The sequence below is a fragment of the Salvelinus fontinalis genome, chromosome 26, assembly GCF_029448725.1.
Source record: "Salvelinus fontinalis isolate EN_2023a chromosome 26, ASM2944872v1, whole genome shotgun sequence".
Lineage (NCBI taxonomy): Eukaryota > Metazoa > Chordata > Actinopteri > Salmoniformes > Salmonidae > Salvelinus > Salvelinus fontinalis.
Genome location: NC_074690.1, coordinates 11,567,040 through 11,592,456, shown reverse-complemented (window position 1 = coordinate 11,592,456; position 25,417 = coordinate 11,567,040). Strand labels below are relative to the sequence as shown.

Genomic DNA, 25,417 nt, shown 5'->3' with positions numbered 1-25,417 from the left:
CACACACTATGTAGTTGTTGAACTAATGTGGGCTTTTCATAGCTGATCATTAAGAGTTGAAAAACAACAGGTCTGGGACAGGTGGCGGTTCCATAACCGCAGGCAGAACAGCTGAAACTGGAATAGCAGCAAGGCCAGGCGGACTGGGGACAGCAAAGAGTCACCACGGGCGGCAGTCCCGACGCATGGTCCTAGGGCCCAGGTCCTCCGAGAGAAAGAAAGAGAGAAGGAGAAAATTAGAGAGAGCCAAGATTTTCAAAATGTTCATAAATGACAAGCATGGTCAAATAATAATCAGGAATAAATCTCAGTTGGCTTTTCATAGCCGATGTGCACCTCATCTAATATTATATACTTTTAATATTCATACTTTACTTTTTACATACTTTTTTCAATATTGGTGCATAATCTTTATTTAAAATATCAAAGGGATGCAACAGGCACCCATTTCGTGGAACAACCCTTTAACATTTGCATTTTAGGCCCTGTTTAGAGAGATTAATGCCTCTTGTAAGACCCTATGATTATAATAGACGGTCGTAAGTTCACTATCTGTTTGATGTTCTCATTCACACAGGAGAGAGACATGACTATTGTGGATCCTCTGGGGAGCCTCAACAACATCCTGATGCTGACGAGTCAGAGAAGAGTCTCTCCAGATCAGAACACCAGATGGTACAGCATGGTCTGGTCTAACATACAGCTTGCTCTATCTGGGTCTGGGCTGGGTTTCTGTAAAGCACTTTATGACAACAGTGACATCAGCATCCATAATGATATGTGTCTGTGTCCCCTCTTTATGGTTACCAGGACAACGCTAGCCCTTCCGTCCTCCCGGAGTCCACGTGTCGTGCATCTCCCGGTAGCACCTTACTGCTGGGTATGAAGAGGTTGTCTGTGCTGCTGGTGGACTGCAGGAAAACAACGGGGCTGAGTGGAACTGTGAGAGGAGGAGAAGAGAAGAAAGGATCAGATTTGACTCATCAAAGTAAGTAGTTTAGTTTGAACAAATACAATAGATCTGGTATCTGTTACCAGGACAACCAGCAGAGTTCTGTTAGTTGACAGGAAGATAGACTGGTATCTGTTACCAGGACAACCAGCAGAGTTCTGTTAGTTGACAGGAAGATGGACTGGTGGATATGGATGTTATGAATATCATAACACTGAAAAAGGATTCTGCCAATGAAAAGAGAGAAACCAATAGACCATATAAAACCTTGAAAGTTATCTTTGGAGAAAAAGTTTAAAGATTATCCGATATGAGGTGCATGTTTTACAAAAACTTTCCCTGAAAACATTATGGATGTTACATTGTCTGTCCCAGTCAAACCCCTATCTTTACCAGACTGTACAACAGGCAAACTAAACTCCAGACACTGTTAATTAATTAACTAATACTGGAGGAAAGCTGTGATCAGGCTGCACACTCAAGAGAAAGCTTCAAACTGTAACTAGTGCCGGCAACCTGGTTCAGGTTATCAATCAATCAACCTACCAGGGTAGTTACAAACAGTACAGAAATTAAATCATCAACATATTTTGATCATATCTTTACTAATTTGCAGAAATGTGTTTGAAAGCAGTATCCAGATCCATCAGATGTAGTGATCACAATATAGTAGCCATATCTAGGAAAAGCAAAGTTCCAAAGGCTGGGCCAAATATTGTGTAAAAGAGTTCATACAATAAGTTTTGTAGTGATTCCTATGTTGTTGATGTAAATAATATTTGTTGGTCCGTGGTGTGTAATGATGAGCAACCAGGCGCTGCCCTTGACACATTTGAAAATGCTTATCCCAGTTACTAATAAGCATGCACCCGATAAGAAAATGACTGTAAAAACTGTTAAATCCACGTGGATTGATGAGGAATAGAAAAATGGTATGGTGTAGAGCAGTGGTTCCCAAACGTTTTATAGTTCCGTACCCCTTTAAACATTCAACCTCCAGCTGTACCCCCTCTAGCACCAGGGTCAGCGCACTCTCAAATGTTGTATTTTGTCATCATTGTAAGCCGGTCACACACACACACACACACTATACGATACATTTATTAAACATAAGAATGAGTGTGAATTTGTCACAACCCGGCTCGTGGGAAATGACAAAGAGCTCTTATAGGACCAGGGCACAAATAATAATCAATAATTTAGCTCTTTATTTAACAATCTTACATATAAAACCTTATTTGTTCATTGAAATTTGTAAATAACTCACCACAGGTTAATGAGAAGGGTGTGCTTGAAAGAATGCACATAACTCTGCAATGTTGTATTGGAGAGAGTCTCAGTCTTAAATAGTTTCCCACACAGTCTGTGTCTGTATTTAAAACATGTCTATACTTTGCCCCTTGATAACCAGCGCACTTCTGTATGTTGTAAAAGTGTGACATGGTCACTGCCCATATCATTGCATAGTGCAGAAAATACAGGAGATTTCAGGGGCCTTGCTTTAACTAAGTTAACCATTTTCACTGTAGTGTCCAAAACGTCTTTCAAGCAGTCAGGTATTTCCTTGGCAGCAAGAGCCTCTCGGTGGATGCTGCAGTGTACCAACATCAGCAGCAGCTACGTTTGGCTACATATGGACCGTTAGTGGAATTCCCTCGAGAGATTAACGGTTAATGTGATTGGATGTTAATTATTTAACTAGGCTACCTGTATTTGACTTTGTTATTTCGCTGAACGCTAGATGGTTTAATTTTATTTTTGGCAGTGAAATGAGACTCCCAGTGGTGGAGTGCAGGGGGGTAATAATCTGTATTACCTCCCAGTGGTGGAGTGCAGGGGGGTAATAATCTGTATTACCTCCCAGTGGTGGAGTGCAGGGGGGGTAATAATCTGTATTACCTCCCAGTGGTGGAGTGCAGGGGGGGTAATAATCTGTATTACCTCCCGGTGGTGGAGTGCAGGGGGGTAATAATCTGTATTACCTCCCAGTGGTGGAGTGCAGGGGGGGTAATAATCTGTATTACCTCCCAGTGGTGGAGTGCAGGGGGGGTAATAATCTGTATTACCTCCCAGTGGTGGAGTGCAGGGGGGGGGGGGTGTAATAATCTGTATTACCTCCCAGTGGTGGAGTGCAGGGGGGGTAATAATCTATATTACCTCCCAGTACCTCCACTAACTGAAACTAATTGTATGGATTTTTCCCTAATAATAATGTAAAATTAACATCTGTACAGAAAGACTCATGTGAAGGCCTAATTACAGAGGAGGAACTACTTGATGCAATTGGGGCCTTTAAGGATGGGAAAACTCCAGGACTGGATGGCATACCAGTGGAAGTATACAAACATTTTTTTGATATACTCAAAGGACCATTTTTAGCTTGTTTTAATCACTCCTATATAAATGATAGATTAACAACAAGAAGGTGTGTGCAACAAGAAGGTGTGATATCATTATTACTGAAACAGGACCCAAGTGGTATATATAAAGATCCAGTCCATTTAAAAAATTGGAGACCTCTTACACTTCAGTGTTGTGATGCAAAAATCCTAACAAAATGCTTGGCGCATAGAATAAAAAAAGTTTTGTCAGATATTATTCATCCTAATCAGACAGGTTTTTTACATGGACGATACATTGGAGATAATATAAGGCAAGTACTGGAAACAATAGAACACTATGAAATATCGGGGACACCAGGCCTGGTTTTCATAGCTGATTTTGAAAAGGCTTTTGATAAAGTACGACTGGAGTTTATATATAAATGCCTAGAATATTTCAATTTTGGGGAATCTCTTATAAAATGGGTAAAAATTATGTATAGTAACCCTAGGTGTAAAATAGTAAATAATGGCTACATCTCAGAAAGTTTTAAACTATCTAGAGGAGTAAAACAAGGTAGTCCACTATCGGCATATCTATTTATTATTGCCATCGAAATGTTAGCTGTTAAAATTAGATCAAACATTAATATTAAGGGATTAGAAATCCAGGGCCTAAAAACTAAGGTGTCATTGTACGCTGATGATTCATGTTTTCTTTTAAAACCACAACTAGAATCTCTCCACGGCCTCTTAGAGGATCTAGATACATTTGCTATCCTCTCTGGATTAAAACCAAATTATGATAAATGTACCATATTACGTATTGGATCACTAAAAAATACACATTTTACATTGCCATGTAGTTTACCAATTAAATGGTCTGACGGTGATGTGGACATACTCGGTATACAAATCCCAAAAGAAAGAAATGATCTCACTCCAATAAATTTTTATAGAAATTTAGCAAAAATAGATAAGATCTTGCTACCATGGAAAGGAAAATACCTGTCTATTTGTGGGAAAATCACCCTGATTAACTCTTTAATCATATCACAGTTTACCTATTTGCTTATGGTTTTGCCTACACCTAGTGACCTGCTTTTTAAATTATATGAACAAAAAATATTCAATTTATATAACGAATATGTATTCGGAGGGCAGAAATTATTAAATATTAAAGCATTAGACCTCTCACTAAAGGCATCAGTCATACAAAAGTTATACTTAAATCCAAACTGGTTCTCTAGTAGATTGGTACGATAGTCTCATCCTATGTTCAAGAAGGGCCTTTTTCCCTTTATTCAGATTACACCTGCTCACTTTCGGTTGCTTGAAAAGGAAATAATTTCCAAAATATCTTTATTTTTTAAACAAGCCTTAGAAAGTTGGTTGCAATTTCAGTTTAATCCACCTGAAAGGACGGAACAAATAGTACAACAAATCTTGTGGTTAAATTCAAATATAGTAATTGATAAAAAAACTGTATTTATCGAAGAAATGTTTAAAAAAGGTATCATTTTTGTGAACGATATCATAAATAGGACTGGTGGAGTAATGTCACACATGCAGCTAACAGACATATGGAAATGTCTGCTCTACCCAAAATTACAACCAATTAATTGCAGCCTTACCACACAAATGGAAGAGGCAGGTGGAAGGGGATAAAAGTAAGGAACTTGTATGTCGGCCTTATATTAAAGAACATAAATGGTTAAAGAAAAGTGTGATAAATAAAAACATATACCAATTTCATTTAAGGACCAAAAAACTTACAGCTGTGCCATATAAATTGCAAAATAGTTGGGAAGAGATTTTCGATGTACCCATTCCATGGCACATGGTTGATGAATTGATACGCAAAACAACGCTGGATTCAAAACTTCGAATTTTTCAATTTAAATTATTGTAAAAAATTCTTGCAACTAATAGAATGTTATATATATGGGGGATACAATCTTCTCAGCTCTGTAGATTCTGCTGTGAGGAGGCAGAGTCATTAGACCATTTATTTTGGTATTGTCCGCATGTAGCTTGTTTTTGGTCACAGGTCCAGGAATGGTTGAAGAATTGCAACATTTGCATAGAACTAACGCTACAGATAGCAATACTGGGGGATTTGAAAAGCCATAGTCAATCAATCAATAATATAATAATTATTTTAGCAAAAATGTTTATTTTTAATTTAAAATACGTGGAAGCTATGAGAATAGGAAGATTCAAATCTTTTGTGAAGCATCACAGCACAGTTGAAAAATATATGGCATATAAAAATCTGAAATGGATGATGTTGGAAGATAGATGGGAAAGGTTGAGTGGAGCTGAAGGGTGGGACTAATAACAAGATAAACAATGTAGGGCATACGGGATCTGTGAAATGTGTATAGGTGCGGAGCTATTGTGAAATAGCACAGTTAAAAGTGGAAATCAAACTGGATGGACAACAGAAATAGAGGAAGAACTAAGAACAAACAAGAGAGAACTATTATAAAGTAGACTGTGTCTGTAAAATGTGTATAAGATGTATAAATTGAAGGTAAAAACAGAAATGTTTATCAGTTTACTCCAATTGGGGGATCGGTGGTAGGGTTTGCAGGGAATAATAATAAAGGTATGCTCTTTAAAAAAGTATGTATGTCTATGTAGGTATGTGTATGTATATATGTGTATATGTATGCATACGTGAATGGATATATATATTTACCCAAAAAAATATGGGGGATTGGAAATGATGCAGACAATTACATTGGAAGCAACATTCTTTCCGCAATATTAAGCTGATCCACCTCCCCCCCCCCAAAAAATAAAAATAATAAAAAAATAAAATAAAAATAATAATAATGTATATTACCTCCCAGTGGTGGAGTGGAGGGGGGGGTAATAATCTGTATTACCTCTCAGTGGTGGAGTGCAGGGGGGGTAATAATCTGTATTACCTCCCAGCGGTGGAGTGCAGGGGGGGTAATCATCTGTATTACCTCCCAGTGGTGGAGTGCAGGGGGGGTAATCATCTGTATTACCTCCCAGTGGTGCAGTGCAGGGGGGGTAATAATCTGTATTACCTCCCAGTGGTGGAGTGCAGGGGGGTAATAATCTGTATTACCTCCCAGTGGTGGAGTGCAGGGGGGGTAATAATCTGTATTACCTCCCAGTGGTGGAGTGCAGGGGGGGGGGTAATAATCTGTATTACCTCCCAGTGGTGGAGTGCAGGGGGGTAATAATCTGTATTACCTCCTAGTGGTGGAGTGCAGGGGGGTAATAATCTGTATTACCTCCCAGTGGTGGAGTGCAGGGGGGTAATAATCTATATTACCTCCCAGTGGTGGAGTGCAGGGGGGTAATAATCTATATTACCTCCCAGTGGTGGAGTGCAGGGGGGTAATAATCTATATTACCTCCCAGTGGTGGAGTGCAGGGGGGTAATAATCTATATTACCTCCCAGTGGTGGAGTGCAGGGGGGTAATAATCTTTATTACCTCCCAGTGGGAGCTGCCGGAGCCGACCTCCAGTCATGAGCTGCCAGAGCCGACCTCCAGTCATGAGCTGCCTTCCGGTCATGAGCTGCCTTCCGGTCATGAGCTGCCCTTCAGTCATGAGCTGCCCTTCAGTCATGAGCTGCCTTCCGGTCATGAGCTGCCCTTCAGTCATGAGCTGCCCTCCAGTCATGAGCTGCCCTTCAGTCATGAGCTGCCCTTCAGTCATGAGCTGCCTTCCGGTCATGAGCTGCCCTTCAGTCATGAGCTGCCTTCCGGTCATGAGCTGCCTTCCGGTCATGAGCTGCCCTTCAGTCATGAGCTTCCCTTCAGTCATGAGCTGCCCTTCAGTCATGAGCTTCCCTTCAGTCATGAGCTGCCCTTCAGTCATGAGCTGCCCTTCAGTCATGAGCTGCCCTCCAGTCATGAGCTGCATCTAGTCCGGAGCAACCATTCAGTCCAGAGCTGCCTCTCTGTCCGGAGCTGCCCCTCTGTCCTGAGCTACCCCTCTGTCCTGAGCTACCCCTCTGTCCTGAGTTATCTCCTCTATTTAGGACGGACCTTTGGGAAGGTTCCTAGACCAGGGTCGGGAGCGAGGGTCGCCACTCAAAGGACGCTAAGGAGGGGGACAAAGACAATGGTGGAGTGGTGTCCTCGTCCTGCGCCGGAGCCGCCACCGCGGACAGATGCCCACCCAGACCCTCCCCTTGAGTTTCAGGGGTGCGCCCGGAGTTCGCACCTTGAGGGGGGGGTTCTGTCGCGTTCCTGACCTGTTTTCCCTTGTTTTTGTATTTGTTTAGTATGGTCAGGGCGTGAGTTGGGGTGGGCATTCTATGTTGTGTGTCTAGTTTGTCTGTTTCTGTGTTCAGCCTAATATGGTTCTCAATCAGAGGCAGCTGTCAATCGTTGTTCCTGATTGAGAATCATATATAGGTGGCTTGTTTTGTGTTGGGGATTGTGGGTGGTTGTTTCCTGTCTCTGTGTTCGTGTTCTGCACCAGATAGGACTGTCTCGGTTTTCACTTTTGTTGTTTTGTATTATTGAAAGTGTTCACAGTTCGTTAAATTAAACATGTTGAACACTAACTGCGCTGCATTTTGGTCCTCTCCTTCATCCCAGGAAGAAAGCCGTGACAATAATAATGTAGACCCTGTATATAGTGTATATAATAATGTAGACACTGTATATAGGGTATATAATAATGTAGGCACTGTATATAGTGTATATAATAATGTAGACACTGTATATAGTGTATATAATAATGTAGGCACTGTATATAGTGTATATAATAATGTAGACACTGTATATAGTGAATATAATAATGTATGCACTGTATATAGTTTATATAATAATGTAGACACTGTATATAGGGTATATAATAATATAAAGTGTATATAGTGTATATAATAATGTAGGCACTGTATATAGTGTATATAATAATATAGGCAATGTATATAGTGTATATAATAATGTATATAGTGTATATAACAATGTATATAGTGTATATAATAATGTAGACACTGTATATAGTGAATATAATAATGTAGGCACTGTATATAGTGTATATAATAATATAGGCACTGTATATAGTGTATATAATAATGTAGACACTGTATATAGTGTATATAATAATGTAGACACTGTATATAGTGTATATAATAATGTAGACACTGTATATAGTGTATATAATAATGTAGACACTGTATATAGTGTGTATATAATAATGTAGACACTGTGTATAGTGTATATAATAATGTAGACACTGTATATAGTGTATATAATAATGTTGACACTGTATATAGTGTATATAATAATGTAGACACTGTATATAGTGTATATAATAATGTAGACACTGTATATAGTGTATATAATAATGTAGACACTGTATATAGTGTGTATATAATAATGTAGACACTGTGTATAGTGTATATAATAATGTAGACACTGTATATAGTGTATATAATAATGTTGACACTGTATATAGTGTGTATATAATAATGTAGACACTGTATATAGTGAATATAATAATGTAGGCACTGTATATAGTGTATATAATAATGTAGACACTGTATATAGTGTATATAATAATGTAGACACTGTATATAGTGTATATAATAATGTAGACACTGTATATAGTGTATATAATAATGTAGACACTGTATATAGTGTATATAATAATGTAGACACTGTATATAGTGTGTATATAATAATGTAGACACTGTGTATAGTGTATATAATAATGTAGGCACTGTATATAGTGTATATAATAATGTAGGCACTGTATATAGTGTATATAATAATGTAGACACTGTGTATAGTGTATATACTAATGTAGACACTGTATATAGTGTATATAATAATGTAGGCACTGTATATAGTGTATATAATAATGTAGGCACTGTATATAGTGTATATAATAATGTAGGCACCGTATATAGTGTATATAATAATGTAGGCACCGTATATAGTGTATATAATAATGTAGGCACTGTATATAGTGTATATAATAATGTAGGCACTGTATATAGTGCATATAATAATGTAGACTCTGTAGATAGGGTATATAATAATATAAAGTGTATATAGTGTATATAATAATCTAAAGTGTATATAGTGTATATAATAATCTAAAGTGTATATAGTGTATATAATAATGTAGGCACTGTATATAGTGCATATAATAATGTAGACTCTGTATATAGGGTATATAATAATGTAGGCACTGTATATAGGGTATATAATAATATAAAGTGATATAGTGTATATAATAATCTAAAGTGTATATAGTGTATATAATAATGTAGACACTGTGTATAGTGTATATAATAATGTAGACACTGTATATAGTGTATATAATAATGTAGACACTGTATATAGTGTATATAATAATATAAAGTGTATATAGGGTATATACTAATGTAGACACCGTATATAGTGTATATAATAATGTAGGCACTGTATATAGTGTATATAATAATATAAAGTGTATATAGGGTATATAATAATGTAGGCTCTGTATATAGTGTATATAATAATGTAGGCACTGTATATAGTGTATATAATAATGTAGGCACTGTATATAGTGTATATAATAATGTAGACACTGTATATAGTGTGTATATAATAATGTAGACACTGTGTATAGTGTATATACTAATGTAGACACCGTATATAGTGTATATAATAATGTAGGCACTGTATATAGTGTATATAATAATATAAAGTGTATATAGGGTATATAATAATGTAGGCTCTGTATATAGTGTATATAATAATGTAGGCACTGTATATAGTGTATATAATAATGTAGGCACTGTATATAGTGTATATAATAATGTAGGCACTGTATATAGTGTATATAATAATGTAGGCACTGTATATAGGGTATATAATAATGTAGGCACCGTATATAGTGTATATAATAATGTAGGCACTGTATATAGTGTATATAATAATATAAAGTGTATATAGGGTATATAATAATGTAGGCACTGTATATAGTGTATATAATAATGTAGGCACTGTATATAGTGTATATAATAATATAAAGTGTATATAGGGTATATAATAATGTAGGCAATGTATATAGGGTATATAATAATGTAGGCAATGTATATAGTGTATATAATAATGTAGGCACCGTATATAGTGTATATAATAATGTAGGCACTGTATAATCAGCTTCTTGATATGCCACAACGGTCAATTGGATGGATTGTTTTGGCAAAGGAGAAATGTTCACTAACAGGGATGTAAACAAATTTGTGCACAGAATTTGAGAGAAATAAGCTTTTGTGTGTATGGAAGAATTATGTTATTTCAGCTCATGAAACATGGGACCAACACTTTACATGTTGCGTTTATATTTTTAGGAACATCTATCCAAAATATGTCACGCAATTTTTTTACTTTACACAAAATATCATGACGTTAATGATAGTCCAAAAAATGTAAATGTGTGAACATCTAAATACATCAAAAAGCCGTCGAACCCTGTCTCCAACAGGGAGATGTTACTGATGTGCTTTGTGTCTGTCTCCAACGGGGAGATGTTACTGATGTGCTTTGTGTCTGTCTCCAAGTTTTGGATTTCCACACAAAATTACTTCTTTACTTATTTTATGTTTAAGGAAGTGTGTGGGTCACATTCTGTATCATAGAGCTATGAAAGTTATATATTTAGAACCACCTGCTCGATTGGAATCCAGCAACGTCTGTGTCTTGAGTGTCATAGAACTGTCTAGTTCTTTGTGTTCTGACTTGTAAAACAGAATGAATAAAATAAGTAACGTAAACATATTATCAGTAATTACCAGGAAGCTCTACAACATCATTTGTTTAAAATCACGCCTAGATTAAAACTGGCCTCAGATTATTGAGGGATCTGATTTGGATTAAACCTCATAGCAAGGCAGTTTTATCATGTGGAGATTTCATGCTGGTCTCTCTTAAAATAAGCACTGTCTTTGACAGGAAGAAAACCAAACATGGAGGAACCAGAGACATCCAAACCAGCAAGACGACACCTTTGCTCCCAGATTGGAAAAAGTTTTACCAAGTTAGGAAGCCTGAAAAGACATGAGAGGACACACACAGAACCGAAGCCCCAAAATTGCGCCCAGTGTGGAAAGAGTTTTAGCCACTTCGGAAATCTGAAAGCTCATGAGCGAACACACACACGGGAGAGGCCTTTCCATTGCTCCCAGTGTGGAAAGAGTTTTAAGCGGTTAGACACCCTTAAAACTCACGAGCAAATACACACAGGGGAGAAGCCATACCATTGCGTCCAGTGTGGAAAGAGTTTTAGCCAGTCAGGAAGCCTGAAAGTTCATGAGCGAATACATACAGGGGAGAAGTCATACCTTTGCGCCCAGTGTGGAAAGAGTTTTATCCAGTCAGGAAGCCTGAAGGAACACATGAGACTGCACACAGGGGAGAAGCCTTACTACTGCTCACATTGTGGAAAGCGTTTTAACCATTTAGTTAGCATGAAAAGACATGAGAGGATACACACAGGAGCGAAGCCACACCCTTGCTCCCAGTGTGGCAAAAGTTTTAAGCGGTTAGACACCCTCAAAGCTCATGAACGAATACACACAGGGGAGACACCATACCATTGCACCCAGTGTGGAAATAGTTTTTGCCAGTCAGGAAGCCTGAAAGTTCATGAGAGAATACACACAGGGGAGAAGCCATACCAATGCTCCCAGTGTTCAAAGTGTTTTACCCATTTAGGAAGCCTGAAGGAACACATGAGACTGCACACAGAGGAGAAGCCTTAAAAATGTTCAGACTGTGGGAAGACATATTACTCATCACAGTCACTTAAACGTCATGTGAGAATCCACACAGGAGTGATTAATGAGTTCTCCTAGTGTGTAAACTCATGTTTCACATCACATTGACCTAAAATTCATCAGAGAACATACACAGTGCTCCCATTGTCTTATATTGTTGACTGATGTGTTTACTTGTTTATACCAAATGAAATGAAATGGTACAAAGTATACTCAAACATATATGTGTATGTTTTTATTAGAAAACATGAATTAAATATGGAGTCTATCCGTTTGAACATAGACTAGATCAGATAACATGTTTAAATGTTCCTTTTTTAAACTCTGACTATATGTTTATCTGGGTGTGTCATTCCTCCAGCACTACAGATAATACAGTGATATTTGGATGTGATGCATTTGTTCCATTGTTTACATTTGCATTGTTGGTCCACTGATGATTTAATGAAATTAAAATGTTCAGACTCTGTAATGGAAAATGTTAATTGTATGTGTCAACATAACTGAGTATGTGACTAACCTTGTGAAACTGTCCTATTATAATCTCCCGTTCTTGGAAGTATCATTCTGTGTTGCAAACCAGCTGCACCTGTGCCCTTGTATGAATAAAGTCCCTCCCAGGAACAGGAAACTATAAAGATATGTGCTCATCACCCAATGCTTCAGGAATTCAGACTGTCTACACTGCGCTGTGTACCTCTGTTATTCTCTCTGAGCTCAGAAATAAAGAATCTTGGTTTGACTTGGACTCCACCCAACTGGCAACCTAAATCCAATGACAGGTGACATATTGTGTTGATTTCATGTTGAAATCACTTTAGTTGACGACTCAAAGAAATGTAAATAGAAACTAGATGTTGAACTGCCGTCTGTGCCCAGTGGGCTGGTTTGAATAAGTGGCAGGTGTTGGATCAATATCCACCTTAGTTGGTTACGGGATTTTCAGCCATCTCCTTCAGAGCCGTTCTTCACATAATCTATTACATCATAAAACACTACTCAACCCATATGATCTATTACATCATAAAACACTACTCAACCCATATGATCTATTACATCATAAAACACTACTCAACCCATATGATCTATTACATCATAAAACACTACTCAACCCATATGATCTATTACATCATAAAACACTACTCAACCCATATGATCTATTACGTCATAAAAGTCTAATAAAACGTATACAAAAATGTCATAGAGAATTCATATTTACTTTATTTACTTTAAAATATGGCTATATATGTACTGAACAAAAATATAAATGCAACATGCAACAATTTCAACGATTCACAGTACATATATGGAAATCAGTCAATGTAAAATTAATTAGGCCCTGATCTATGGACTTCATTAGGCCCTGATCACATGACTGGGCAGGGGTGCAGCCATGGGTGGGTCTAGGAGGGCATAGGCTCACCCACTGACGAGCCAGGCCCAGGTCCAGCCAATCAGAATGAGTTTTCCCCCACAAAATGGCTTTATTACAGAGAGACGTTCTACTCGGTTCCGTCCCGCAGGTGAAGAAGCCGGATGTGAAGGTCCTGGGTGGGTGTGGTTACGCATGGTCCAGGTGGCTGGTCTCAGTCTCCCGCAGGTGAAGAAGCCGGATGTGGAGGTCCTAGGTGGGTGTGGTTACGCATGGTCTGCATTTGTGAGGTCGGTTGGACGTACTGCCAAATTCTCTAAAACGACGTTGTGGAGAGGAATTTACAGTACCAGTCAAAAGTTTGGATAAACCTACTCATTCAAGGGTTTTTCTTAGTTTTTACTATGTTCTACATTGTAGAATAATAGTGAAGACATAAACTATGAAATAACATATGGAATCATGTAGTAACCAAAAAAGTGTTAAATCAAAATAGTTTAGATTCTTCAAAGTAGCCACCCTTTGCCCTGATGACAGCTTTGCACACTCTTGGCATTCTCTCAACCAGCTTCATGATGTTGTCTCCTTGAATGCATTTCAATTAACAGGTGTGCCTTATTAAAGTTAATTTGTGGAATTTCTTTCTTTAATGCATTTGAGCCAAGCAGCTGTGTTGTGACATGGTAGGGGGGGTATACAGAAGATAGCCTTATTTGGTAAAAGACCAAGTCCATATTATGGCAAGAACAGCTTAAATAAGCAAAGAGTAACAATTGTCCATCATTACTTTAAGACAGGAAGGTCAGTCAATCCGGAAAATTTCAAGAACTTTGAAAGTTTCTTCAAGTGCAGTCGCAAAAACCCTCAAGCGCTATGATGAAACTGTCTCTCATGAGGACCTGCACAGGACAGGAAGAACAAGAGTTACCTCTGCTGCAGAGGATAAGTTCATTAGAGTTACCAGCCTCAGAAATTGCAACCCAAATTAATGCTTCACAGAGTTCAATTAACAGACACATCTCAAGATCATCTGTTCAGAGGAGACTGCGTGAATCAAATCAAATGTATTTATATAGCCCTTCTTATATCAGCTGATATCTCAAAGTGCTGTACAGAAACTCAGCCTAAAACCCCAAACAGCAAGCAATGCAGGTGTAGAAGCACGGTGGCGAGGAAAAACTCCCTAGGCTATGAGGGGTGGCCAGTCCTCTTCTGGCTGTGCCGGGTGGAGATTATAACAGAACATGGCCAAGATGTTCAAATGTTCATAAATGACCAGCATGGTCAAATAATAATAATCACAGTAGTTGTCGAGGGTGCAGCAAGTCAGCACCTCAGGAGTAAATGTCAGTTGGCTTTTCATTGCCGATCATTAAGAGTATCTCTTATCAGGCCTTCATCGGGCCTTCACGGTCGAATTGCTGCAAAGAAACCACTACTAAAAGGACACCAATAAGAAGAAGAGACCTGCTTGGGGCAAGAAACACGAACAATGGACATTAGACCGGTGGAAATCTGTCCTTTAGTCTGATGAATCCAAATTTGAGATTTTTGGTTCCAAACGCAGTGAGACAAGACTAACTACCAATTGACAAAAATTGGGGAGAAAAGGGGGGTGAAAAATATAAATATAATAATAATCATTTTTAAAAAGTCTGCCCCAAAATGTCACTTTTAAATTTTTTTTTTTTTTTTTTTACTTTTTACATTAGTGATTAGTCAAAATGTAAAAAATGTGAACATTTAAATCAACATTGTGTTGAACCCTTGAGAGAACGGGGAGGTGTTACTGATGTGCTTTGTGTCTGTCTCCAATGTAAAAAAGAAACTTCCACACTAAATTACTTCTTTACTTATTTTTTTTTTTTTTTTTTTTTAACAGTATTTTTATTGGAATTTCACAATTTTCACCCATTAAAGAGATACAACAACAGAGACCAGGCAACAACAACAAACAACAAAGAAAAACAGCACCCGCCTACACATACCTGCGCATACATATATATATACACATATACATATACATACACATACACATATACATACACACACCATCCTCCTCCCCCCGCTTCTCCCACCCTATCCCCATCATTGCGTCTCTCAATACACACATTTTAAACAAACTTACAAACAGAAATTAAACAAAAAAAGCTCGGTTTAAACTAAGAAGTTAGGTTCCACACATGGAACATAGTGTACTTATTTTATGTTTAAGGAAGTGTGTAGGTCACATTCTGTATCATACAGCTATGAAAGTTATATATTTACAACCACCTGCTGATAGGAATCCAGCGATGTTTGTGTCTTGAGTTTCCTAGAACTGTCTAGTGTTTTGTGTTCTGACTTATAAAACAGAATGAAGAGTTAATGTTAACATATTACCAGGAAGCTCTACAACATTTGTTTTAAAATCACACCAAGATTGTTTTAAATGATGAAATGTTTGAAAACTGGCCTCAGGTTATTGAGGGATCTGATTTGGATTAATTTGCGACATATTTTCATGTGAATATTCTCAAATCGGCATAAAACAATATATGCCTTTTCCCACCAGAAATGTTTCTATCAAACAGCCTTATTGCGGATAAAAGGCTTTGTGTGATTACGTAGTGCATTCCCATGTACCGAATGAAAAATACAAGTTAAATGGGTTTCCATCTCATTTTCACACAGGACTGCAAAACCCTTTGGATAAAAGTCTCTGCTAAATGGCAGATATATCCACTGGTTATACCAAACATTTAGAACACATTCCTAATATGGAGTTGGACCCTCCACTTTTCCCCTCAGAACAGCCTCAATTCGTCGGGGCATGGACTCTACAAGGTACTGAAAGCTTTCCACAGGGACGCTGGCCCATGTTGACTCCAGTGCTTTCCACAATTGTGTCAAGTTGGATGGATGTCCTTTGGGTGCAGTGGAGGCTCCTCAGAGGAGGAAGGGGAGCCCCATCCTCCTGAATGATTTTCAGAAAAAAAAAAAAGGTAAAACATTTAGAAAGTTATCCTTTTTAGATAAAACTAAACTAAATATAATCACGTCACCAAATAATTGATTAAAACATACTATTTTGCGTCCTCCTCTGGGTGCATTGACTTCAATACAAAACCTAGGAGGCTCATGGTTCTCAAGCCCTTCCATAGATTTACACAGTAATTATGACAACTTCCGGAGAACGTCCTCCAACCTATCAGAGCTCTTGCAGCAGGAACTGACATGTTGTCCACCGATTGAAAGGATCAGAGAATGAATCTAGGACTGAAAGCACAAGCTACAGCTAGCTAGCACTGCAGTGCATAACATGTGGTAGTAGTTGAGAGAGTTTTTGTCATTTATTTTCCACTTTCAGTTTCACTTACTTAGCTAGCAAATGCAGCTAGGAAGTTTAGCCTACTCAAACACCTGGCTCAAACAGAGGGATGCTGTGCTAAAATAAATGGTCCTGCCTCGTTTTAAACTGACCGCCACTGTTTGGGTGGTGGGCCTTTCTTGGGAAACTGTTGAGCTGGAAAACCCAGCAGCGTTGCAGTTCTTGACACAAACCGGTGCGCCTGGCACCTACTACCATACCCAGTTCAAAGACACTTAAATATTTTGTCTTCCCCATTAACCCTCTGAATAGTGCACACACACAATCCATGCCTCAATTGTCTCAAGGTTTAAAAATCCTAATTTAACCCGTCTCCTCCCCTTCATCTACACTGATTGAAGTGGATTTAACTAGTGACATCAATAAGGGATCATAGCTTTAGCCTGGATTCACCTGGTCAGTCTAAGTCATGGAAGGAGCAGGTGTTCTTAATGTTTTGTAGACTCAGTGTATAGCACTACAGATAATCAAGTGCTATTTGCATGTGATGCATTTGCTCTGTTGTTTACAGGATGATTTGTATCTTATAGAGCGTGGCTTTAAGGGAATAGTATGGTCACATCTAGATAAAAACGAATGTGAAAAATAAACAGAGAAAATGTGTATTAACACACTACCTATTCATATAAGTATTTATTCATCATCTACATCTACATATTCATATTTTTTTTTTTTTTTTTTTTTTACCGTTATTTTACCAGGTAAGTTGACTGAGAACACGTTCTCATTTGCAGCAACAACCTGGGGAATAGTTACAGGGGAGAGGAGGGGGATGAATGAGCCAATTGTAAACTGGGGATTATTAGGTGACCATGATAGTTTGAGGGCCAGATTGGGAATTTAGCCAGGACACCGGGGTTAACACCCCTACTCTTACGATAAGTGCCATGGGATCTTTAATGACCTCAGAGAGTCAGGACACCCACTTAACGTCCCATCCGAAAGACGGCACCCTACACAGGGCAGTGTCCCCAATCACTGCTCTGGGGCATTGGGATATTTTTTAGACCAGAGGTAAAAGAGTGCCTCCTACTGGCCCTCCAACACCACTTCCAGCAGCATCTGGTCTCCCATCCAGGGACTGACCAGGACCAACCCTGCTTAGCTTCAGAAGCAAGCCAGCAGTGGTATGCAGGGTGGTATGCTGCTGACAATATTAATATTAATATTAAGCTTCTACGTCTGTGTACAGGAACGTATTATTTGGAAGACGTAAGAGAAAATATATCAGCTTATTGTTAAATTATTATGACGTTCTTTCCAATACAAAAGGTGTAGGAACTGTTGTTTCCAAACTGCGTTACCCACTCCAGCCAGCAGATGGCGATTTGCATCTTTCATGTGATGCTTCTTGCGTGACGTATAATTTACTGGACGGGACGCTTCTTCAGGAACAACAACACGGCTACTCTTTCAACCACCTCGGTAGCTTGCTAGCCAACATAAAACTGGAAGATTGACTCTTTAGACCATGTTAATGTACATTAGCTAATCTCAGTGTTGTAAACGCAGTTCAGGTGACGTATCAACTGGTTAACTTTAACCTAATTTGCTTGTTCAATTTGCAAACTTGTTAAATATTGATACTGAGCCTAGTACTAGGCTAATGCTAACTAGCTAGCTAACATCCCCGACCATGAGCTCGCTAAACTACTCATCCCCTGCTAAAGAAGAGGATGCCTGTTGTACGGAGAAAGAAGATCTGGCGCTGAACATTGTTGTGGAAGAAGAAGAAGAGGTTATTACAGTGAAAGAAGAGAAAGAACCTTTCATAATGAAAAAGGAGGAAGAAGAGGTTGTTATAGTGAAGGAAGAAGAGGTTGTTATAGTGAAGGAAGAAGAGGTTGTTATAGTGAAGGAAGAAGAGGTTGTTATAGTGAAGGAAGAAGAGGCTGTTATAGTGAAGGAAGAAGAGGCTGTTATAGTGAAGGAAGAAGAGGCTGTTACAGTGAAAGAAGAGAAAGAGCCTTTTAGAGAGGGAGAGGATGCTATCTCAATAAAGGTGAAGGAGGAAGACGTTTTGGGAGTGAAAGAGGAGGAGACAGAAGAAGCTTTCAGAATGAAAAAGGAGGAAGATGCCATTACATTGGAAGAACTGTTTGGAGTTAAAGAGGAAGAGAAGGCTATCTCAATTAAAGAAGAGGAAGACGTTTTAGGAGTGAAAGAGGAGACAGAAGAAGCTTTCAGAATAAAAAAGGAGGAAGAGGAGGCTATCACGTTGAAAGAGGATGATATTACAGTGAAAGGGGAAGATGGGAAAGAGGTTGTCAGCGTGAAAGAGGAGGTAGAAGCTTTCAGAATCAAAAAGGAGGAAGATGCCATAACATTGAAAGAAGTGGAAGAACTGTTTGGAGTAAAAGAGGAAGAGGAGGCTATCTCAATTAAAGAAGAGGAAGATGTTTTGGGAGTGAAAAAGGAGGAGGAGACAGAATATCCGATTACCATCAGTGAGTACTGTCTTAAAAACAGGGGCACAAACTATGCAGTTGTTGAACTAATGTGGGGGTTTTAAGGGGCATTCTACTGAAGTTAAACACTTGAATATGTTGTTCAGTACTGTAGGAATTGTTAAAGGGTCAATCTGCCATTGGTACATATGTTTAGGGGACTTTTAAATTTGGCAACCATTTTGTTCGAACAACCCTTTAACATTTGCATTTTATCCCCTGTTTAGAGATAATAATGCTTCTTGTAAGACCCTATGTGATTTTAATAGACGGTCATAAGTTTACCGTCTGTTTGATGTTCTCGTTCACACAGGAGAGAGACATGACTATTGTGGATCCTCTGGGGAGCCTCAACAACATCCTGATGCTGACGAGTCAGAGAAGAATCTCTCCAGATCAGAACACCAGATGGTACAGCTCGGTCTGGTCTAGCATACAGCCTGCTCTATCTGGGGCTGGGTTTCTGTAATGCCCTTTATGACTACAGTGACATCAGCATTCGTAATGATGTGTCTGTGTCCCCTCTTTATGGTTACCAGGACAACGCTAGCCCGCCCCCTTCCGCACTCCTGGAGTCCCCGTGTCATTTCTCTCCCGGTAGCACCTTACTGCTGGGTATGAAGAGGTTGTCTGTGCTGCTGGTGGACTGCAGGAAAACAACGGGGCTGAGTGGAACTGTGAGAGGAGGAGAAGAGAAGAAAGGATCAGATTTGACACATCAAAGTAAGTGCTGTAGTTTAGTTTGAACAAATACTCACAGAACAGGGCTCCGGGCAGCCGAGCGGAAATGGAGGAAAACTCGCCTCCCTGCGGACCTGGCATCCTTTCACTCCCTCCTCTCTACATTCTCCTCTTCTGTCTCTGCTGCTAAAGCCAATTTCTACCACTCTAAATTCCAAGCATCTGCCTCTAACCCTAGGAAGCTCTTTGCCACCTTCTCCTCCCTCCTGAAATATCCTCCCCCTCCTCCCCCCTCCTCCCTCTCTGCTGATGACTTCGTCAACCATTTTGAAAAGAAGGTCGACGACATCCGATCCTCGTTTGCTAAGTCAAACGACACCGCTGGTTCTGCTCACACTGCCCTACCCTGTGCTTTGACCTCTTTCTCCCCTCTCTCTCCAGATGAAATCTCGCGTCTTGTGACGGCCGGCCGCCCAACAACCTGCCCGCTTGACCCTATCCCCTCCTCTCTTCTCCAGACCATTTCCGGAGACCTTCTCCCTTACTTCACCTCGCTCATCAACTCATCCTTGACCGCTGGCTACGTCCCTTCCGTCTTCAAGAGAGCGAGAGTTGCACCCCTTCTGAAAAAACCTACACTCGATCCCTCTGATGTCAACAACTACAGACCAGTATCCCTTCTTTCTTTTCTCTCCAAAACTCTTGAACGTGCCGTCCTTGGCCAGCTCTCCTGCTATCTCTCTCAGAATGACCTTCTTGATCCAAATCAGTCAGGTTTCAAGACTAGTCATTCAACTGAGACTGCTCTTCTCTGTGTCACGGAGGCGCTCCGCACTGCTAAAGCTAACTCTCTCTCCTCTGCTCTCATCCTTCTAGACCTATCGGCTGCCTTTGATACTGTGAACCATCAGATCCTCCTCTCCACCCTCTCCGAGTTGGGCATCTCCGGCGCGGCCCACACTTGGATTGCGTCCTACCTGACAGGTCGCTCCTACCAGGTGGCGTGGCGAGAACCTGTCTCCGCACCACGTGCTCTCACCACTGGTGTCCCCCAGGGCTCTGTTCTAGGCCCTCTCCTATTCTCGCTATACACCAAGTCACTTGGCTCTGTCATATCCTCACATGGTCTCTCCTATCATTGCTATGCAGACGACACACAATTAATCTTCTCCTTTCCCCCCTCTGATAACCAGGTGGTGAATCGCATCTCTGCATGTCTGGCAGACATATCAGTGTGGATGACAGATCACCACCTCAAGCTGAACCTCGGCAAGACGGAGCTGCTCTTCCTCCCGGGGAAGGACTGCCCGTTCCATGATCTCGCCATCACGGTTGACAACTCCATTGTGTCCTCCTCCCAGAGTGCTAAGAACCTTGGTGTGATCCTGGACAACACCCTGTCGTTCTCAACTAACATCAAGGCGGTGACCCGTTCCTGTAGGTTCATGCTCTACAACATTCGCAGAGTACGACCCTGCCTCACGCAGGAAGCGGCGCAGGTCCTAATCCAGGCACTTGTCATCTCCCGTCTGGATTACTGCAACTCGCTGTTGGCTGGGCTCCCTGCCTGTGCCATTAAACCCCTACAACTCATCCAGAACGCCGCAGCTCGTCTGGTGTTCAACCTTCCCAAGTTCTCTCACGTCACCCCGCTCCTCCGCTCTCTCCACTGGCTTCCAGTTGAAGCTCGCATCCGCTACAAGACCATGGTGCTTGCCTACGGAGCTGTGAGGGGAACGGCACCTCCGTACCTTCAGGCTCTGATCAGGCCCTACACCCAAACAAGGGCACTGCGTTCATCCACCCTTGGCCTGCTCGCCTCCCTACCTCTGAGGAAGTACAGTTCCCGCTCAGCCCAGTCAAAACTGTTCGCTGCTCTGGCCCCCCAATGGTGGAACAAACTCCCTCACGACGCCAGGACAGCGGAGTCAATCACCACCTTCCGGAGACACCTGAAACCCCACCTCTTTAAGGAATACCTAGGATAGGATAAAGTAATCCTTCTAATCCCCCCCCCCCCCTAAAAGATTTAGATGCACTATTGTAAAGTGGTTGTTCCACTGGATATCATAAGGTGAATGCACCAATTTGTAAGTCGCTCTGGATAAGAGCGTCTGCTAAATGACTTAAATGTAAATGTAAATGTAAATACAATAGATCTGCCCACTGGTATCTGTTACCAGGACAACCAGCAGAGTTCTGTTGACAGGAAGATAGACTGGTATCTGTTACCAGGACAACCAGCAGAGTTCTGTTGACAGGAAGATAGACTGGTATCTGTTACCAGGACAACCAGCAGAGTTCTGTTAGTTGACAGGAAGATAGACTGGTATCTGTTACCAGGACAACCAGCAGAGTTCTGTTAGTTGACAGGAAGCTAGACTGGTATCTGTTACCAGGACAACCAGCAGAGTTCTGTTAGTTGACAGGAAGATAGACTGGTGGATATGGATGTTATGAATATCATAACACTGAAAAAGGATTCTGCCAATGAAAAGAAAGAGACCAATAGACCATATAAAACCTTGAAAGATATCTTTGGAGAAAAAGTTTAAAGATTGTCCGATATGAGGTGCTTTTTTACTAAAACTTTCCCTTAAAACATTATGGATGTTACATTTTCTGTCCCAGTCAACCCCCTATCTTTACCAGACTGTACAACAGGCAAACAAAACTCCAGACACTACAATTTGTCCTGTGTTAATTAATTAACTAATACTGGAGGAAAGTTGTGATCAGGCTGCCCACTCAAGAGAAAACTTCAAACTGTAACCAGTGCCTGCAACCTGGTTCAGGTTATCAATCAACCTACCAAGGTAGTTACAAACAGTAGAGGAATGAAATTAACAACATATTTTGATCATATCTTTACTCATGCTGCAGAAATGGGTTTTAAAGCAGTTTCCAAATCCATTGTATGTAGTAATCACAATATAGTAGCCATGTCTAGGAAAACCACAGTTCCAAAGGCTGGGCCTAATATTGTGTATAAGAGGTCATACAATTTTGTGTAGTGATTCTAATGTTGTTGATGTAAATAATATATGTTGTTCCGTGGTGTGTAATGATGAGCAACCAGACGCTGCCCTTGACACATTTAGGAAATTGCTTATCCCAGTTACTAATAAGCATGCACCTGTTAAGAAAATGACTATAAACTGTTAAATCCACCTGGATTGATGATAATTTTAAAATGGTATGATGAAGAGGGAGGAGGCAAAAGAGATGGCAAATAGGTCTGGCTGTACAACTGATTGGCAAACGTGTTGCAAATTGAGAAATCATGTGACTAAACTGAATAAAAAGAAGAACGAACTACACTATGAAACAAAGATAAATGACAAAGAATGATAGTAAAAAGCAGCTCCATCATTCATTGAATCAGATGGCTCGTTCATCACAAACCCCACTGATATTGCCAACTACTTGAATGATTTTGTTCATTGGCAAGATTAGCAAACTTAGACATGACATGCCAGCAACAAACGCTGATACTACACATCCAAGTATATTGGACCAAATTATGAAAGACAAGCATTGTAATTTTGAATCTGTAAAGTAAGTGTGGAAGAGGTGAAACAATTGTCTATCAACAATGACAAGTCACCGGGGTCTGACAACGTGGATGGAAAAGGATTGAGGATAATAGCGGACTATATTGATATTGCCACTCCTAATTCCCTTATCTTCATTTACAGCCTACTAGAAAGTGTGTGTGTCCCTCAGGCCTGGAGGGAGCCAAAAGTCATTCCGCTACCTCAGAATAGTAAAGCCCCCTTTACTGGCTTAAATTGCTGACTTATCAGCCTGTTACCAACCCTTACATTTTTTTGTAAAAATTGTGTTTGACCAGATACAATGCGATCATAGTCTGCTGCTGGAAAAACTTGTGTTATGGCTTTACACCCCCTGCTATATTGTGGATAAATAGCTACCTGTCGAACAGAACACAGAGGGTGTTCCAGAATGGAAGCCAGTACAACAGAATCAGGAATTCCCCAGGGCAGCTGTCTAGGCACCTTACTTTTTTCAATCTTTATTAACGACATGCCACTGCCTTTGAATAAAGGCAGTGTGTCTATGTATGCGGATGACTCCACACATCAGCTACCACAGCAACTGAAATGACAGCAACATTTGACAAAGAGCTGAAGTTAGTTTCAGAATGGGTGGCAAGGAATAAGTTAGTCCCAAATATTTCAGGTAACCTTAAGTTACATTGGCCTACTATGCTAATTCTGTAGCTGTATTTTTAGAGGAGGGTAACGATAAAGATTTTGTTGGGGCGCTGTCACGAGAATTATTAATCCCAATGATGTTAACTCAAAAATCACGTAAGCTTTGACCAATTCCCCCGAGGTTGTAAGGCCCGGGTTTAATAGAAGAATTCGACAAAGTCTCAGTATGCAATAGGTCAATCCTTTATTCAGAGAACGTTCTGAAAATCATACATTGCACATAGCCTTTTATACCTCACATTTGGTTATAACATACACTTTATGAATGCCCCTCTTCTCTAACTCAATCCCAATGTTCTACCCATATATTGCTTATCTTATTCTGCCACATGATCAATAATCTTCTGCCTAACGGTTTCTCCCCTCCCTGTGTGGGGAGACTTCCTTCCTGTTATCAGTTTCACAGTCACAAGATGTCTGTCGACAGTTCCTCTTTTCCTTGAATGTCTCAACTATACTTCTGCTTACATTGCTAAATAGTAACATTCTGTCCTCGTCTTACATTTACATTTTAGTCATTTAGCAGACGCTCTTATCCAGAGCAACTTACAGTAGAGTGCATACATTTTATTACATTTTTTACATACTGAGACAAGGATATCCCTACCGGCCAATCACTCCCTAACCCCTAACCCGGCCGACGCTATTCCAATTGTGCGTCGCCCCACGGACCTCCCGGTTGCGGCCGGCTGCGACCGAGCCTGGGCGTGAACCCAGAGACTCTGGTGGCGCAGCTAGCACTGCGATGCAGTGCCCTAGACCACTGCGCCACCCGGGAGTCTTGTCCTATACACGCACATTATTATAGCCTTATAACTCTAATACATTTCACACCGTCATAGAGTTTCAGGGTGGAATCATTTAGTCATTACCTTAAAGATATTCCTTCCTTTATCAGGCGCCAGGCAGGTATTAACCCTAGTTATTAAAGGGGGGTAAAGATAAAGATTTTGTTGGGGCCCAGGCAGGTATTAACCTGCTGAAAGGAAAAGAGTAGAGTAGTGCTACCAGGCACACATCAGCAGAAGATACTGAATAGAGTGGAGCCTGTTGGCCAGAAAGCCAGTGGAGACTAGAGTGGAGCCTGTTGGCCAGATAGCCAGTGGAGACTAGAGTGGAGCCTGTTGGCCAGATAGCCAGTGGAGACTAGAGTGGAGCCTGTTGGCCAGATAGCCAGTGGAGACTAGAGTGGAGCCTGTTGGCCAGATAGCCAGTGGAGACTAGAGTGGAGCCTGTTGGCCAGATAGCCAGTGGAGACCAAAAAT

The 25,417-nt window shown here is 40.3% G+C and overlaps 3 protein-coding genes across 7 annotated transcripts in view; 2 read left to right on the top strand and 1 right to left on the bottom strand.

The window, feature by feature from the left end:
* Nucleotides 1–25,417, bottom strand: part of LOC129823648 (ephrin type-B receptor 1-B) — a 482,949-nt gene that overhangs the window by 412,240 nt on the left and 45,292 nt on the right. The gene's annotated exons all lie outside the window — the stretch shown is intronic.
* On the top strand, nt 443–12,982 carry LOC129823650 (zinc finger protein 239-like). Its single transcript, XM_055882523.1, has 3 exons — nt 443–675; nt 811–988; nt 11,221–12,982. Exons 1-3 carry the CDS (start codon nt 673–675, stop codon nt 12,027–12,029), a joined length of 990 nt encoding a protein of 329 aa, XP_055738498.1. The 5' UTR covers nt 443–672; the 3' UTR covers nt 12,030–12,982.
* On the top strand, nt 18,170–25,410 carry LOC129823649 (uncharacterized). 2 transcript variants are annotated; one of them, XM_055882522.1, is made up of 5 exons: nt 18,170–19,233; nt 19,547–19,644; nt 19,773–19,956; nt 20,356–20,912; nt 21,108–25,410. In XM_055882522.1, the coding sequence occupies exons 1-5, from the start codon at nt 18,423–18,425 to the stop codon at nt 21,900–21,902; spliced, it is 2,445 nt and encodes an 814-aa protein (XP_055738497.1). In that variant the 5' UTR covers nt 18,170–18,422; the 3' UTR covers nt 21,903–25,410. The 2 variants fall into 2 exon arrangements, with proteins under 2 accessions (XP_055738497.1, XP_055738496.1); XM_055882521.1 differs by having other exon boundaries at nt 20,356–25,410.